Source organism: Budorcas taxicolor, chromosome 24 (genome assembly GCF_023091745.1).
Source record: "Budorcas taxicolor isolate Tak-1 chromosome 24, Takin1.1, whole genome shotgun sequence".
In the NCBI taxonomy this organism is placed as follows: domain Eukaryota; kingdom Metazoa; phylum Chordata; class Mammalia; order Artiodactyla; family Bovidae; genus Budorcas; species Budorcas taxicolor.
Genome location: NC_068933.1, coordinates 15,281,783 through 15,299,751, shown reverse-complemented (window position 1 = coordinate 15,299,751; position 17,969 = coordinate 15,281,783). Strand labels below are relative to the sequence as shown.

At 36.6% G+C, this 17,969-nt stretch overlaps 1 protein-coding gene across 1 annotated transcript in view; it reads left to right on the top strand.

The window, feature by feature from the left end:
• The first annotated feature begins 940 nt into the window (after window positions 1-940).
• SORBS2 (sorbin and SH3 domain containing 2) overlaps window positions 941-17,969 on the top strand; it is a 94,417-nt gene continuing 77,388 nt past the window's right edge. Inside the window, exons 1-4 of the mRNA XM_052661278.1 lie at window positions 941-1,015; window positions 4,139-4,165; window positions 4,468-4,523; window positions 16,984-17,122. Of these exons, the coding sequence (XP_052517238.1) occupies window positions 955-1,015; window positions 4,139-4,165; window positions 4,468-4,523; window positions 16,984-17,122 (283 nt within the window). The 5' untranslated portion in view covers window positions 941-954. The remainder of the gene's footprint in view (window positions 1,016-4,138; window positions 4,166-4,467; window positions 4,524-16,983; window positions 17,123-17,969) is intronic.

Sequence of the window (17,969 nt, the reverse complement as noted above, 5' to 3'; positions counted from 1 at the left end):
TCAAAAAGAATTAAATTTAAGTTCTTTTGGTTCCAGGGGAATGAGCAAAACTATTTATTGCACATTCCAGCTACAAAGGAATGTGGGAATGGAATTGGAATCTGTTCCTAAATAGAACATTAACCTTCCAATTTTAGAAGTCTTGTTATGCTAAGCTTCTCAAATCATATTAAAATAGCTGATGCATTTTCACTTCTTTTGCTTCATGTTGTGATTTGCATCAAGTGTAAATACATAAATCATATACTTCTTGTTCAAAAGTACAAAAACTAATTTTTTAAACATGGTCATTTCAGTACTGTATATATCAATATTGTTTTATCTCCATTAGGCAAAATTTCCCATAACTAATAATAACTATGGGAAGACATAGAATGTTTTTCTTTATGAATCTTACATATCAAATGTATTATGCCTATAACAGGTGACAACTTTTATTTCAAGAGGTCCTTCAGGAATCATAATAGCTCGAATACAGTAAAATCTAAAATGATGGATATGAAAGTATGTTATACCATAGCTCTTAATCCTGAAATACAGGATATTCATAACTAAAAAAACTAGTTACAGTGCTTGTAAATTTAATCGTTGAATTCAAATGGGATACACAAAGTTCAGTTCTATATGTGGTGTTCCTCAAAGAAAAACCATAAAACATTAAGTATAAAATCTGATTTTTTTTTTTTTTTTTTTTTTTACTAAATCATTGGCATCTATTTCTAAGCCATAGCCTTGGCGTGTTCCTTCTGTCTTGCTTCGGTTTAGTCTGGGGTGGGTGTAAAGTTTGCAGACGTCCTCCATGGTTACCAGCGCTGACTGTTCATCTCTCTCGTGGATGTCTGTCACATTTCACTGAGATGCATGATACGCACGTGCTTTCTCCTTTGCTGCGGCCTCTGCTATGTCATTTTTTTGCTTCCAGATATCGGTGGGTGTGCTCGCAAACGTGCCGCCATGTCTGTTACATTAACATCTGTGAAGAGAGTTCAGAGTTCTCCAAACCTGTTGGCTGCAGGTATAATATCACTAACTCACAGAATGTCACATTTGAATGGCTCTCTCTGACCTTTCTCTCTTTCCAGAATTATCCTGTTTGGATGACAAAAGTGGCTGTAAATACCTTTCTAATGCCCCACAAGTTCTTATTTTTCTTGTCGCAAGAATAGCTCCTATCCCTTATGACTGTTTTGCTCTAAAAATAAAAAAATGTCAAAGGGAACTGATATCTTGTAGAAAATATTTTAAAAACCTAATTAAAAACAACAGTCACTTGCCAAAAATGTGTTAAGTAGCTGCAAGTTTTAACAACTAAGTTTTTGTACTGCATGAACTAAAGTAACATAATATTTAATTATGACAACTCATAGGTATTTTTCTTGTTTTTTACCTAAAAACTGTTGAGGGTGGAGGCACAGAGTGTCAGAAGTGGGATTTGCAGGAAATTGAATCTTTATTAATTTGCTTCTCTGTCAAAGGTTGCAAATAAAATGAGAGAATATTAACTTTGAAAGAGATTTTAAATCTTCCTTTAATCCAATCAACAAAGAGCTTTCTAATATATATTTTTAAACATCTTGGTCCAATTAAAATTAACATGAACTCGCAAGTATAAATATACTCTAGAAAGTAACTGGGAGTGTGATATTTCAGCATCCACTGAAGTGCGTCTTTTTATAATAAATAATCTCTCATGACTTCAACCCCAGTCTCCCTAGACCCTGAAATATACCCATATCACTAGGTAACTGGTTAGTTGGTTGGTCAATTTTATTTTTCCTTGGTTAGTTGGGGTTTCCTTTGGTTTTTTAAATAATATTCATGGGTTTTGGAACAGAAGTGGGAAAGGGATGAAGGATATTTAAAGAATTCTAATTCTCACTGTGCGTATTAGTGTCTTTCATACACATGCATTTATTAGTCAGTTATTCAGGATGTCCTTGACTTTGAAGCCACTTGACTCTAAACTATCCAGTTTTGTTGAGGAAAAATCAAGCTTCCATGTGGAGAATCCTACTCCTGCTTACCACCTTCAATCAATAAATAGATTTCAATGTCTAAGTTTAAATACAAAGCCAGGTGGTTCCATAATACATAACCTTTATTAAAAAATATAAATTGCATTGCAGTGGATGTAGTAATGATCTCATTTTGGTTTGAAAAAAATATCTTTATATATATATATACATATACATATATATATATATATATATATATATATATATATATATATATTGTACCTGTTTGTTCACGTGGATGTGAGCATAGAAAATGTTAGAAAAACAATCATTTCCCAAACTCATAAGGATTTGTCAGAAGTAAATGAGGGTAAATGAAGAAAATAAATGGACAGGCTTATCAGAGTACTGACAAAGACAGTAGCCATTCAGTACGTTAACTTGAATGTGATTAATACATTAAATTCTTGCAAGCCACTTGAACCCTCTAAAGAAAGGGGCTATAAGAATTAAAATCAACATAGCTTTAAAGAGAAGTTTCTAATATAGCATATCATAAAGAAATTTAAGTAGAACCCAAGAACAGAGACCATGAGGTAGGGGTACTGCAAACGCAGCTACATAAAAATCATAATGTTTGAATCATAAGGGTGGAAAGGGCCGCTTAAGGACATGAAGTCCAGTCCCCGACACCAAGCCAGGGAGGCCCTGACTACTTCTCTGACGTGTTTGCTACCTTCTGTGGCATACGGGGAGTGCTTGTTGTAAGAGGGAAGAGCAGTTAAAGTTCTTGGTTCTCAAAGACTATTTTCACGCACAGAACAGCCAGGGAACATTAAATCCATCCCATTTACTCATTCTTAAATTTTCAAAGAAGCAATGACCACCCACTAAAGAATAGTAAAAATTAAAGGCTCTGATCCCTAGAATTCTAGCTGGGTTTTTTTTTTTCACAAGTGAATGGTCATAGTGTTCAAAATATTAGACAAAACCATTTTCTCCAAGCATCTGCCAAGTTATTTACCTGGCCAATTCTTTAAAAAATAACCAAAAAGCTCTATTCTCTTTACTTGACATGTGTCTAGGATGCTTCTTCTTATCCACTCCAAATCACACCTGCCCTCCCTTTCCTAAGCTTTCCTGGCAGGGGTGAAATAAAAACAGAGCTATGGTGAACAGTGTCCATGTGGGATGCTGTATGACTTTCAGTTCCTCTGAAGAACTATAATATTAGTAAAGTAGCAAATTGGTACTCGGTGTTTTATATATCTAAAATTAGGTTTATGTTAAAGAAACTGAAATATTTGTACACCTAAGGAATCCTAAAGGACCACCCACTTAAAAGGAAATCTGAATCATTAACGTCCAGGACCTGGACAGAAGATTAGGCTGAATGATCTCTAAGATCCTTTCCAAAATTAAGGCTTTATGATTCCAGGTAAAGTTGGCCCCATGGTATCATAGAACCAAGCAATACAAACTGAGTACCTAAAATTATGCATAATTTATAGGAGATTCTTGAAAGTATAATTCCAAATAAAACTGAGAGTAAATATGTCATCAGGCTGCTTTCTAGCTGTATTATCAAAAGCAATTTATTAGTACTGAAATGCTTACTGCAAGACAGTGGAATACTTGAAACAGCTTTTTCATTGTTGAATATAAAATCACTCTTAAATGGCAATAAGAAGAAAATTCAAAGTCTAAGAGTGATTTGAAAATATCACATAATATGGCAGTGTATTTTACACTTTCTTAAAGTAAAGAAGAATTAAAGCTACAAAAAATTGATGGCATTGAAATCTAAGGATCTGGTGGTTTGATTCATTGTTAGGAGAACCATTCATTGTTTACCAAACTTTTGATCCTTCAAACTGATATTTAAAAACTCATATATTCACCTTAAGCAGTAATAAGATAAAATTGAATTCTTGCAGTAATACTGAGGGGAAGATAAGTGTTTGATATATGTTTTAATTATATATCATATTTAATTAATTCTAATCTAATTGAAGTAAAAACAAATGCACAAATTTCCATTAGTATATTTTATATACCCAGAGTTTTAGAACTGAGATAATGTTTGCCCAAAAACCAAAATGTACGTGGTTTTTTGCTAAATGATCTTTACTGCATTGTTCATTTTACCAGAGAACTAATTTTGACATTTCTTTTTCTTTTAGGGCGTGATTCGCAGTCACCAGACTCAGGTACCAAAACACTATTCTGAATGACTACTACATTTGTTGTGAGTTTTTTAAAAAACATATTCATAGCCACATTGTTACTCTTATAGTAAACTTAAATTGCATACACAGTTACGCATTTTTAACGTCTAAAAAGGAAATTTCAATTTTGGAAATGAAAATAAATTTTATTTTAAAAATATGTTAAAAGTGAATGTAGATATTTTTGTATCCGATTTGTTTTCTCTTAATAAAAGCTTGGAGATGTTACAATGATCGAAATCAAGAGACACTGAATGGAGATGCTACATGTTCCTCTCTTGCAGCAAAAGGTTTTAGAAGCGTTCGACCAAATCTACAAGAAAAAAAATCACCAACTCAGGTAATCCTGCACGCTGCTGTCCACTGTGTTAATTTAAACCACTGCTCTAGGGTCTCTTTTCTAGTAACATGCATATTTTGATATGTTTTATTCTTAATATGTTGCTTTTATATTTGTATTGACTTGTATTTAAAACATGGAAGACAAGTCTTAAGTTCAAAACAGGTTATTGATTTTTCTTTTTTTCTGATTCAGCTGATAAAAGCACATCAGTTTCTGATAGAGCATATAATTTTCAGGATATTTTCTAATTCTTAGAAAAACAGCTAGTTGATGATTTGGATTTCAAAGTTATGAGGCCAGCAATATATTTACTGAATAAATATGAGTTATTAGTAAAACTGTCACAGGCATGAAACGTGTTACCAAAACAATGTGAGTAAATACTGTATATGTATCTCAAGGTCTAAAAATATACCAAGAAAAAATATTTTCACTTTTAACCTAATTTCCCAGAAAGTAGATGGAGACAAACTTGATAATATATTCTCCATAAAACTATTTTCCCCCAGAAGGCAACTATTGACAATAAATTAAAATGCATTCTAAATGAAATAAACATGATCATTCAACCTGGCCAACAAAACGTATAGCATAATAAGAAGGTGTGACATTGCTTTACTTTCTTTAAGGGTAGAGTTAACACTGGTTTCTTTAATGATTAACTTTGACTTTCTCTCTGTTTTTCCTTCAACATTATTTCTTTCTCTGGATGCTTTTGGTAACCCAGGCACCCCTTCCACCACCCAGAAAAGAGAGCTTTTGTAGCTCCTTGATAACCAATCATACAAAGGGTGACATTTTAGACCAATCAGTAACTAACACACAAATTCCATCTTGTACAGAGTTCTTTACTAACAAAACACCTCTCCAGGGAACTATGTATTCTAATGATGATTCTAGCCAGACAATTGTATATTCTGAAGAATCTAACACAACCGTGTCATATACACAAAAAATCACTAATCCACTACCACCACCTTCCAGCACAGGTCCCCCACCAAAAGCTGATATGAGTACCCCATTTCTCCAAGAGGACTACACCCAAGATTCTCAAACTCGGAGAATTTCCACATTGAAACTAATCCATAACCAGGATCCAGGGAGCAGCATCACCTTTAGTCCTCCGCAGTTTCCCAAATCTGTTGAAGTACCATCCTTGCTCAAAAGGCCTTGCTCACCACCCGCTAACCCAGTGCCTGAGAAACACACAGCATCTCTTTCCATCCAGATAGCTCCCCTTTCGGGACACGATCCTGAAAGCCACAAACAGCCACCTGAGCTTTCTCCAGAGACTGCAAAGATACCTCTTCAGCCAGAGAGACAAAGACCTGCAGTTGCTGCGGCCTCTCAGTCCTCAGACTGCCAAGTGGTACCTTACACCTTCCGATCTCTTCTTACAGCCTTCTGTAGAGACCCTAACTCCTTTGGTTTGGGCTTCTTATATAACCCGATGCTTTGTTAGTTTGCAATCAGGAAAGGAGAAAGAAACCATCTTCCTATTTAAAACCCCATCAAATTCATCAGTAAATTTCTAGGGATCTTTTAATTTAAAAAATCTACAGATCTTTTACCCAGAAATAATGTTTTATAAGCATCTTCCTTCTAGGTATTTATTAGAAATCATTGATAATTGGTTAACAATTAAAACTGAAAAGTACTTTTAAGTTTTAAAGAAATATTGTTCATGCCAGATTTCTGAGTACTTAGATTTTACTTTATTTACATGGGTAAAATCTCTTAAAATAATTGTCCATTATAATTCACTTTGAAAGAAACAGTTATCTTAATTCTAGCAGAATTTATTTTCTTGTAGTTCAAAATTCATTTTCATTGAAACTCGATAAATTTCTATGTGTTTAAGTTTATTATTTCAGAAAGTATATAAATAAATCTTTAGTACTCAGACTATTCAGAAGTAAATCTATATTTCCGCATATGTTAAATTCTCCCATAGTGTCATTCTGCTGACATTTATGAATATAGTTAGCAGAGAAATGTGTTCCTTTTCTTGGCTTTTTCACAAAATAATGTAATGTGAAGAGCATAAGCTTTAAGGCTAAACTGTAGATTCCAAGCCAAACTCCATCGCTGGCTATGGGATAAGACAACCATCCTAACTTCTCTGTGAGTCTGAACAAAGAAATGAGAGTATTAGTTAACCCTTAATTCATAGGCTATGATAAGAGTAGGAAGTCAGTAGAGGTACATTACTTGGGATTCAGCAAGTTCTGCTTAAATGGTAGCCATTTATAAGGACATACTGGCAACTGCGGCAGTAGCGTGAGTCCAGAAAAACTCATACTTGAGTAAATAATTTGAAGAATGGTATCTACTATAGCTGGACTATTAAAAGTCATCCAAGACATATCCTTGAAGCAAGGTATTTTTTGTCTTTATAGAAAGTCTTCAACAGACATCTGATTGACATCAACATCCTTCCCACACACACCCACCCACCCATAAAGCAGAAACCTTAAGCTTAGATGATTAAAAAGACAAGTGGGTGTTCCTACCAAAATACCTCCTTCATCAGTGCAAATTCTTAGAATTAGGGTAATATCTTCTGAGAGCCCCTATGAAATAAAAATAAAAACAGTAAAAATGACAAGAGCAGCTAACAAATACCAAGAGTTCACTATATGCAGGTACTGTTCCAAACCACTCACATTTATTAACTACTTCCACAATCCCATGAAGTAGGGAGCAAAATCAAGCAGAGACACCACAGACAGGGATGGGCTAGTGTCAGAGAGCAGGCTTATTTGTGTCCAAGAACGTGTCCCTGGGAGCAGATGTAGAAGTCAGAGCAGACACCACCACGTTCACAACTCAGTTCACTCATCTGACATAGTCTGGCTTTTAAAACTTGTTTTATTATGCTTAGAAACTTAATTTGAGAACTTTCTTCCCTATGGTTTTGTCACCATCCAGGCTGGCCAGAGACAGTTGGTTTCATTATACAGTCCCCAGGGAATCAGCATGATCCACAAATCAGGATTTGAGATGCTGTCACTTTGATTCACTTAGGGCTTCCGAGGCTACTGGTAAAGAACCTGCTTGCCAATGCAGGAGTCACAAGAGATGCCAGTTTGATCCCTGGGTCAGGAGGATCCCCTGGAGAAGGGCATGGCAACCCACTCCAGACTTCTTGTCTGGAGAGTGTCACAAAGAGTTGGACGTAACTGAAGCAACTTAGCACACACTTAATTCATTCAACAAATATTTATTGGGTGTGTGTTATCTATTCTAGCCACAGAGTTGCATTTGAAACCATTGATGATTAAAGTCTTGTTGACGGCAGAGGGAACAAATATTAATAAAAACTTAGATAAGTAGATTGCATACATTAGAAGGAGGTTATGTCAATAAACTAAACAGCACTGGCCAGGAGTGAGGAGAGCAGAGTGTGTATTAAATAGGGTAGTCAAAGAGCCCTCATGCAGCAGACAGAGCGGCTTTGAAGGGGGAAGAACTTTCCAGGCAGAGGGAATATTTAGTAGTGTAAAGGCGTTCAGGCTGAAGCACGCTGGGGCTGCTCAAAGACCATCAGGGAAGCCAGTGGGAAGGAAGGAATCAAGTGAGGCTCAGAGTAAGAGGAAGTCAAGACCGAGGTAACAGAGGCCAGATGGCAGAAGTTCTAAGAAGCTACTGTAAGGATTTCAACTTTTACTCTCAATGAAAATGGGAGTCAGTGGGGGAATTTAAGGCTATGACTGTCATTATTTGATTTACAGTCTAACAGAATCATTCCGGCAGCTCTGTGGAGAGCAAACTACAGGAAGGCAAGACGGAGAGTAGGCAAGCCAAGCAGGTGGCAATGGCAACAGCTTAAGTGAGAAACGGCGGTGGCTCTGAGCAGGGTGGAAGCAGGGGAGGTGGTGAGAAATCGGATTCTGAATGTATTTTGAAAATACAGTACATAGGACTTCCTGACAGATTGCACGTGGGAGGTAAGGGAAAGAAAAGAGGCAAGGCTGCCTTCAAAGTTTTGCATCTTTGCAACAGGAAAACGATGGAATTTGCCACCCGTTGTACCCTGAGACTGGATAACCATGGGTAGAGCAGGTTTGGGGAAAGATCAGAAGTTCCATCTGGGACTGGATAAGTTTGAGGTGGGTTTTAGACATCCATGTGCAGAGGTCCAGGATGCAACTGGATATAGGAGTCTAGAGATCCGGTGAAAGGCCCGGGTTGGAGATATAAGCCATCAGCTTAGAGATGCTTTTGCAGCCATGAAACTGAATGAGGTGACCAGAGCATGGCTGCAAAGAGAGGAGCAGGCCCAAGGACTGAGCCCAAGGGCCTCCCGACAGTAAGGAGGAACCAACTCAGGAGACTAAAGGCAGTGTCTACTAAGGAAGGAGAAAACCCAGAAAATGTGGCCTCCTGAAAACCAAGTGGGGAAAGTTCATTAAGAAGAGATGGTTAACTGCACAACTGATGCTGCTGGTATGTGTAAGATGAGACCTGCTAACCTGTCGCTGACTTAGAAGTGGGGAAGGGGGCTTTCCCAAGCTCTCTCGTGAGCTTGAGAGAGACTGGGAGGAGAAAAGTTGGAAAGTCAGCTCCTTAAGGAGTTATTAATGTTAGACCTTTCAGTGAATGATTATCCTTCCCTGAGCCTCATCTTACTTCATCTATAAAAACCTTACTTCATCTATAAAATGGGGATAATAATGTAGCATTCATCGCATACTATTGCTGGGAGGTTTCACAGCCTATAAGGAGCTGGGTACAGTGACTGCCATGATAATCCCTCAGTATGGAGTAACTGTGGTTATTTTTAAATATCCTTTTTCCTGTGCATCTGATTGGGAAAAGGAAATATATTATTCTCAACAATACATTTTCTGAATGGGTGGATTAAAGTTTGTTTTATAACACTTTGTCAAAAAGTGGTATAAAACTGTTGCAGTTCTGACTTGTTTTAATTGTGTAAGAATACTGAACTGAGATCCACCCACTTAACACATTTTAAAGTATACAATATAGTATCATTGACTACAGGCATGGTTTTGTACAACAGATCTCTAGACTGTAAGCACGTCACCATCTCGCATAACTGAAACTCCTCCTGTGAACAGCAGCTCCCATTTCCCTGTCTCCCCCGTTCCTGGCAACTACCGTTCTACTGTCTGCTTCTATGAGTCTGACTGTTTTAGATCCCTCATAAAAATGGAGCCATGCAATATTTCTCCTTCTGTGACTGGTTTACTTCATTTAGAATAATGCCTTTGGATATCATCTGTGTTATCTCATGGGACAGGATTTCCTTTTTTTCAGGCTGAATAATCTTCCCTTGCCTGTATATACTGCATTTTCTTTATTCATTCATCCACTGATGAGGATCTAGACACGTTTCCACATCTTGCCTATTGTGATATACTTTAAGTCTCATTTGCCATGGAATGGCCTTTCACAGCAGTGACCTTTTGTTTTAAATACCCACATTCCATATTCTGGTAAGAAAGTCTCAGTAAATGCCAAGAGCTATCAGCTACATATCGTAAATCAGCCAAATATATTCTCTATTATAAAGAATCATCCTCCCAAGAAAATAGCAGTCCCAAGAAACAAAAATGCTCTGCTGCTGCTGCTGCTGCTGCTGCTAAGTCGCTTCAGTTATGTCCGACTCTGTGCGACCCCATAGACGGCAGCCCACCAGCCTCCCCCGTCCCTGGGATTCTCCAGGCAAGAATACTGGAGTGGGTTGCCATTTCCTTCTCCAATGCATGAAAGTGAAAAGTGAAAGTGAAGTCGCTCAGTCGTGTCCAACTCTTAGCAACCCCATGGACTGCAGCCTACCAGACTCCTCCATCCATGGGATTTTCCAGGCAAGAGTACTGGAGTGGGTGCCATTGCCTTCTCTGACAAAAATGCCCTATTGAGAGTAAAAAGGAAACTTTAGTGCTCCAGAAGTTTCATTTATATACTTCTCCTGTTTTTATTAAAGTCTGACCATTAGTGTAAGAAAAAAACTATAGCCTACCATTAGGAATTTTCATTCTCTCCATATTTGATAATATAACACATTGCTTTATAAGCTGCATATGTTATAATTTACCTCCTACACATTTATGTATAGAGAGAACACAAAATGAGGTATGTTACCCTCTGTCACTATGTGAACAGATACCCTGTTGCTAAAAATGTTGCATTGTTCCCAATGTCAGATAAGTGCAAGTCTAAATTAGAAGCTTTGAAAGACAGCAAAATCTACACCTCATACATTTTCTCTGGCATTTTTTACCGCTGTGTCCTTTGCTTCAGGAGAATAAACTTTATGATATATATAATATATAACAAATCTATTATGAAATAAAGTTATCAATCACTTGCCAAAGTTTTATTTCACAGCTGCTGATGCACAAATGTTAGGGACTCAGAGGGGACTTTATCTCAGTGTCATATAGAAGAGGGAGAGAACTCATCTCTGTGGCTCCACGGGGTCAAGATGTAGAATGTGAAGGAAGGCTGATAACGGATAAATGCCAGCAAAGTGGGATGCCAGAAAAGGTAGAGACTACGGATTATACTTTCTGGACCAATCCCATCAACGCCAGCCCCAGTCACTCATGTGTTCTATTAGGTCATGAAAAGACAGAGATACAAAACAATGATGCTTTTCTCCAGTCATCTATCTGCCACCAACTCCGCAGGGGGAAAAACTCTGCTCTTGTTTTAAACTAGTTTTTCCTACTTCAGAGTAGTTCAGAATGAGAAAATACTTCCCTCCCCTTTTCATACTTTCATCTTCCTCCTCTTACGTTCTCTTCAGGGAAACATTTGTATTGTGATTCTTTCTCCCTCTGTGTCTAAGAGGGTATTTCATTAACGCAGGTATCAGGGTTATGTTCAAGAAGCTCCAGCTAGTCTAAGAGAAAAGTTACAGCTTTATCCCAAGATATTTCAGAGTTTATGTGTGGGTGCCCAATTGACTGTTAAACTTTTCAGTTTTATCCCTGGAAATTTAACGGTGATGTGAGTCAACAAGAGGCATTTTACTGTTATTTACACACACATACACGTGAAAATTGTAAGCATATCAGCTGCTTGAGAGAAATTCGGAAAGTGAGATAGCTCTGTTTTTCTGTAGACACTCTCTTCAGAAAAACAATGAATAAGGACCTTTCTTAGATACCACGCTCTACAAACCAACTGATCATATTCCCCATAAGTATGGTGGTTTTAGAGATGATATTCTTCAGCTTTTGACATGTTTCACATCCAAAGAAAATGGGCAAGCCAGTCCCAAGAGGGGTACAATCATTAAATTTTTCTTTTTATTTTAAAGGAAAAAAAAAACTTGCTTTATGCAGATTACTCAAATCTTTTTGAATGATTTAATTAAAAATTTTTATTTAGCATAAACAGAACTAAAGAAATTTACATTATATGAAAATGTCTTAAATGAAACTGCATGGTTATGAGGAATTTCATTGACATTATCCAACCCAAGACTGTTCTATACTGAATTCCATTCAGACTTGTAGTAAAATTCTAACCTATTAGATTGTAATTATTATAGTTTCATAATGTTACAGTTTTACTTCCATTAAAATCTAAACTTATGATCAAAAACTTACTAGTAAAAAGGGTGCAGTCCTTCTAAAACATTTCAAGTTCTGGGTTATTTTAAGGTTTCTATAAGTTAATTATAAAATCTGAAAACTATACAAGTATAAAAGTATCATTTAAAATGAGTGGGGTTTTTTTACTTTATAAATGTTTAATTTTATTTTGGCTTATAATTGATTAACAATGTTGTGTTAGTTTCAGGCACATAGCAAAGCGATTCAGTTATGCACATACATATCTAATCTTTTTCAAATTGAGATGGACATGTACACACTGCTGTATTTAAAACGGATAACCAACAGACACCTACTGTATATACAGGGAACTCTGCTTAATACTATGTAACAACCTAAATGGGAAAAGAAGCTAAAATGAGTGTCTTTAAACAACAACAACAACACAAGCTTACTAGGTAAGAATAGAATAGAGAAATCTGACTTTTATTCAGGGCTGGAGTTTCTTAACCTGTTAAAGATATGCTTTTGAGTATTCATGAACTCCTAAAGTTGACATGAAATTTTATGAATTTGTGCATTTTTCCTGAGAAGGATCAATAGCTCTCAGATTTTCAAGGCATCTATGACCAAAACATCATTTTATATAGTGGGTTTTAAAAAAATTCTTCAATGAAACATCTGAGGAAAAAATTAATTTTAACTTTTTATGAGATCAGCAGTCTACATGAGATCAACTGTTATGAACATGACAACTAGCCAAGAACCACTTAAATCTTTACTAGGCAAGATTTTTAAGTTTATATAGTTCTGTTTACTGTATTCCCCATCCTTGTATTAATATAATACTTTGGCTATCTACGTTACAACTGACACCATACCAAACACTCAAAAAGCCTCTATTCTGGAGGTAGGGGTTTCAGAGTGAGGAGTAAGAAAAAATATTTTGGTTCAGAGTTCCATTTACTCATGTTGAGTGAATACATTTATCATCATATTTGACCTGTGTGGTCAGATAACAGAAGGTTAGGACAAATAGTTATCTGTAATGAGCCATCCACTCTCTTCCTTTTACAGACCACCCTTCCCACCATGTTTAGCCTCTTGGGTTGTATAGCCTTGGAGGTATTAAACCTTCTCTTTTGTCTTCAGTTTCTTTCTCCTTTACCTAAGATTTAAAGCCAACAGTAGTTCTAACCAACGAGGATATACTCTAACATCATCAATGTCTGGTTTTTGTTTTGTTGTTGTTTTTTTTTTTTCCATTTTCACACAAAGATGCCACTATTTTCACTGCTAGGATACCTTAAAGTTCAATTCATTTAGCATCTTACAGTGAAATCAAAATAGAGATTCAATGAGTGGAAAGGAAACAAAATTCCCTTTCCACTTAGTTGTGTTCAGTTTGATCAGTCTCTATATCTGTAAATCAGCATAACACGAGGCAAACTCCTCCCCCATTTATTGTTGGGGGACACTTTCCAAGAAGGAGGCAGTAGGAGAAAATTGCTATTTTTCTGGTGAAGGGAAACTAATTCTGCCAACTGATGGATAACCAGGTATTAACTTGCTGTCACCAGTACAAAAACTAAAACTTAGGAGAAAAAAATTCCATTATGCCAACACTCTTAAGCCCCTACCCCAAATGAAAGCTGTGTGAAAACTGGTCTTTCTTATTTCCAAAAAGCACTGGATTCATTTTCTGCATGTTTTCATGCTTTTCCTCTACTGTGTGGTTGGCACCTAATCCTTCTAAATATATTTCCTTAAAGTGCTTGCAAATAAATCTGTGCTTTGCCTTCTCTGTCACATTGCAAAAAAAGAGATGTTTTTATTAATTGGATAATTTATCTCTCTTCTCATTATTTTTTCCTCAAACTCAGCTTGGAAACCAGAACTTAACTGCCAATGTGTTGGAGGTAAATGCTTCACAGACAAATCTGATCAGAAGCCTCTGCTCCATGCCCACCTTCTGGGGTACCTCATAACCCTTTTTCACAAGACAGTGGCTCCAGCCCAGCCTCACTTACCCTGCCACCACCTGCTGATTTGGGGTCTTCACACCTGCAAATACCCCCCAACCTTTTCATGCTGTTTTTATAACCCACATCTCCCAGGGCGAGCACTCCTCCTGCTCCTCCAGGGAGTCCTCCTCAGCCACCCCAGATGAACCGCAGATAGCTGACTCCGACACCACTGACCGTTCTGAATTACTTTCCCCAACCTTGGATCAGCAGTCTGCCATGACAGATGGCATCACCTTAACCACCCCTGCTATCATGCATGGAATTACTCCTCTTTCCTTTGCGCCATCATTTTTTAAAACAGATCTCCAAAAGCCAAAAGGACCAGTTTCTTGTCTGCCACCTGATTTTGCACCTGAGCATTTTTACTTGCATAGGTGTTGATTTCATCTAAACCAATCCTGTACCATCTATTAGGGAAAATTCCATTAGAATCATCCTCATAAGCCTATTTTGGGCTGAAAAAGTCAATTATATTCTCTTAATTCATTTTAGAGTCACTTATGTTAACACTGTGTTGCTCTAGTGAGTTGTGTAGTGATGTGCCTTAATAAGAAGGTTTCTCAAAAATTTAGATATCCATATAATATTATGATTAGATTATAAAGTCTAAATCCTGGTAGATAATAGTTTACTTCAGAGACTCATATGAATGTGCCCTGTGTGAGCAGTTCACATCTCCTTATTCATCACATACAGGATCACATATGATGTTAATTCTTGTTGCTCCTTCATTAGCAGCTACATCTTTTGAACCCATTTATCCAACAGGAGTAAATAATGTAAATAATCTACACTGCAGGAATTTAGCCCTATGAATTTTTTGGAACCATTTTCCCAAGCCATTCCAGTATAGAAATTTATGAATATTTATTGTTTTATATAGAAATGATTTGTCTTCCATTTAGATTAAATATAAATATTTTCCATACATATTTATGTCATTTACATATGTCTATTTGACAAGCAGCCCCTAATAAATGATTTATGAATGACTGAAGTGCTTCAAAATTTTATGGTGCAGATTTTCAATTATGTATACTGCATATATGCCTGGAAGGGATACATATATCCTCGTGGAGCTAGTTGTAACTGAACTTACCTTTTTTTTTTTGCAGTGCAATAATAAACGTTTATTGTTTTAGATTCTGAGTTTTAGGTGGCTTGTTAAGCAGCAATAGCTAACTGATACAAAAACCAACACTATACGAACTTACTTTAAATTGCATATACCTTCTCCATGAGATGGCTTTCCTAATAATCATTTCATATAACAATAAAATATATTCTAAAGTTCTACTAGTAGTATTCAATTAGTAAAATCCTAATTGATTTAACATGATGAAAGACTAAATCTATTTTCAGTGTTTATTTTTTCTTAACCCATAGCCATTGTTATTGAAACCATCAATGTAGAAGGAAGGGCAGCTTTCCTAAGTTTAGTTACAAAACATGATAGTTTTTAATTCTCTGACCTTTAATGTTAATTCAAACACATAATAACACTAATATTAAAAATGTATTTACAAAGATCAACCAAACTGGATTTGGGCCACAAGGCAAAAATATTCTTGAATAATTTATCAAAGGTATATAAGCATTCTGAAGCATTTGGGGAGATCTGTGCATCACACTTATTTGAATGGCCAGTGCTCTAAGTTAGAAGACCCTCAAGACAGAGTTGCTTATAATATGAGAGTAATTTCTGTAACAGCTCAGAGAAGTACTTCATCGTTAAGCACAATCATTGTAATGAAATGTTTACTGACTTTAGACAGATGTGGCACGGCTAGAAAGTAACAAAATTAGATTAATTCTACATGATTTGAAAACATCTGCTTTAAAGTGAGAAATCACGGAAATGTGAAATTAATTGACTACCTATGTTTCAGGCCTGTACAACAAAAGTTTAATTGTTTTAAAATAAGTAGATTAAGTTCACAAATTATGGTTCTTTATCTGTATGCATATGTGTGTTGTGCGTATACTATATTCAGCTGTATTTTAACTAAGTGCTCTTGCTTACGTTTTATCTTATTTGCATGCATTATATCATCTGCACAGTGCCCAGCGCTGCATTGTGGACAGACAGGCAAGCTTAATAGCAGTGAGTTCAACCTCTCTGAACTGAGCTGATTCAATTCAATTTTAATATGTATCTACTGAATATCTACTATGCTATTAGCACCAGGTTGCATGTTATACAGGGAAAAAAAAATACCAATGGGGATATGAAAATACTCAGATAAAAAGCTATCAAAACAACAAATTAGTATTACTATAAAGGGCTAAAAAGTGAAATGAGAGCAGGAAGTAGCCAGAGATTTAACACATCTTTCTTATGCTTTGCGAGGTATTTGATTCTTCCAGAATAGATTGCTTCAGGACATATAAATCCAAACAATTAGTCTGTTAGTCACCTTGCCCTGGAGACACTGATTCACAAGAGGATATACATCCATGATTAAACGTGAGAGCCAATCCCTTTCTTCTTGTCAAAGAACATTCATTTCAAATCCCACACGCAGAGCAGTATGACAGTGTTCTGACTACTTAAGTCCTGAGCATAAGAACAGATTCACCCTCGTGTTTATTGTAACTGACTCCTGTGAGATTTTTGGACATCACTGTTGGCAGTGCTGTGCCCAGTGGTCAGCTGCTTGCATTCCCTCATCACCTCCTATGGTCTCTGACATAAAAAGAAAGTGATTTTCAAAGTAAAAGAAAATAGAAAAGACACTGAAAAGAACGTGCCGTGCCCTTCTCGACATCAGTTTCAAAGTAAATAAACACTTGACAGCTGATTACCGTCATGTGAGTGGAAGTCTTTATTGCCATCTAAAGGAGTGTGGTGTATAGGGGAATGTGTGCTTTAACAGGATGTCTTTGCACTTTTCTCAGAGCCAGATAACAGTGAACGGAAACTCTGGAGGCACTGTGAGTCCAATGAGTTACTATCAAAGGCCGTTTTCCCCTTCTGCTTACTCGCTACCAGGCTCACTCAATTCAAGCTTGATCATGCAGCATGGCCGGTCACTTGGTAAGTCATCTGATAGTCATGATTTTCATGACAATTTCAATATAGCAGGTACAAACCACATGAGAAATATATAAAGCATCCAAATAATTTTTGGAAAAGGAAGAAGCAACATGCAACACTCCATTTTTTTAATGATCCTATCCTAGGAGAGGAATTAAAGGCAGAGGATTCAACACTGGAGAAAATAGACACCCAACTATTCCAAGACGATGACTGCATCTATGTCTGTGTGTGGAGAGGGCTATTAGATATTTGGGGTGATGGCATAGAAAGAAAGAGATGGCCATTTAGGGAGAAGTGAGTGCACATATACCAGGAGAACATTCCATGAGGGACAAATACCATGTGTTCGAGACAGCCCTTTCTTTCATGGAAAAGCTTTCAATATAGAACTGTTTAGCAATTAAAGCAGCCTAACAAGGGGACAGGCACCTCACAAAGTAGTAAACTGCTGTTGGAACCAAGACCAGAAGACCATCAGACAGGGGTGTGAGTTCCTTTAAATGATTCCAGAATTTTATAGGAAGTTATTTCTAAATCTTTGGGGAATTAAGTCAAAGATAGAGCTCTCCTCCAGAAAAAGAAATGAACGTTAGAACAGCCACATAAATTTTAAGACATAATTTCATGGGGCTAATGAACTCTTTAGAGCCTCCTGGAAAAGAAGCTATGCTATGTAATTCTAGAAACATTTTTATGCGGCAAACTATGTTAGGACAATTTAGAAGATAATGTAATAAGTATTTATTGGCTTTGAAAAGGGTAAAGAAAAAACCCCAAACATTGGGAAACTGACCAAATCAAATCATCATCTGAATTGAAGTTGAAAAAGGTTCCATAATTAGCA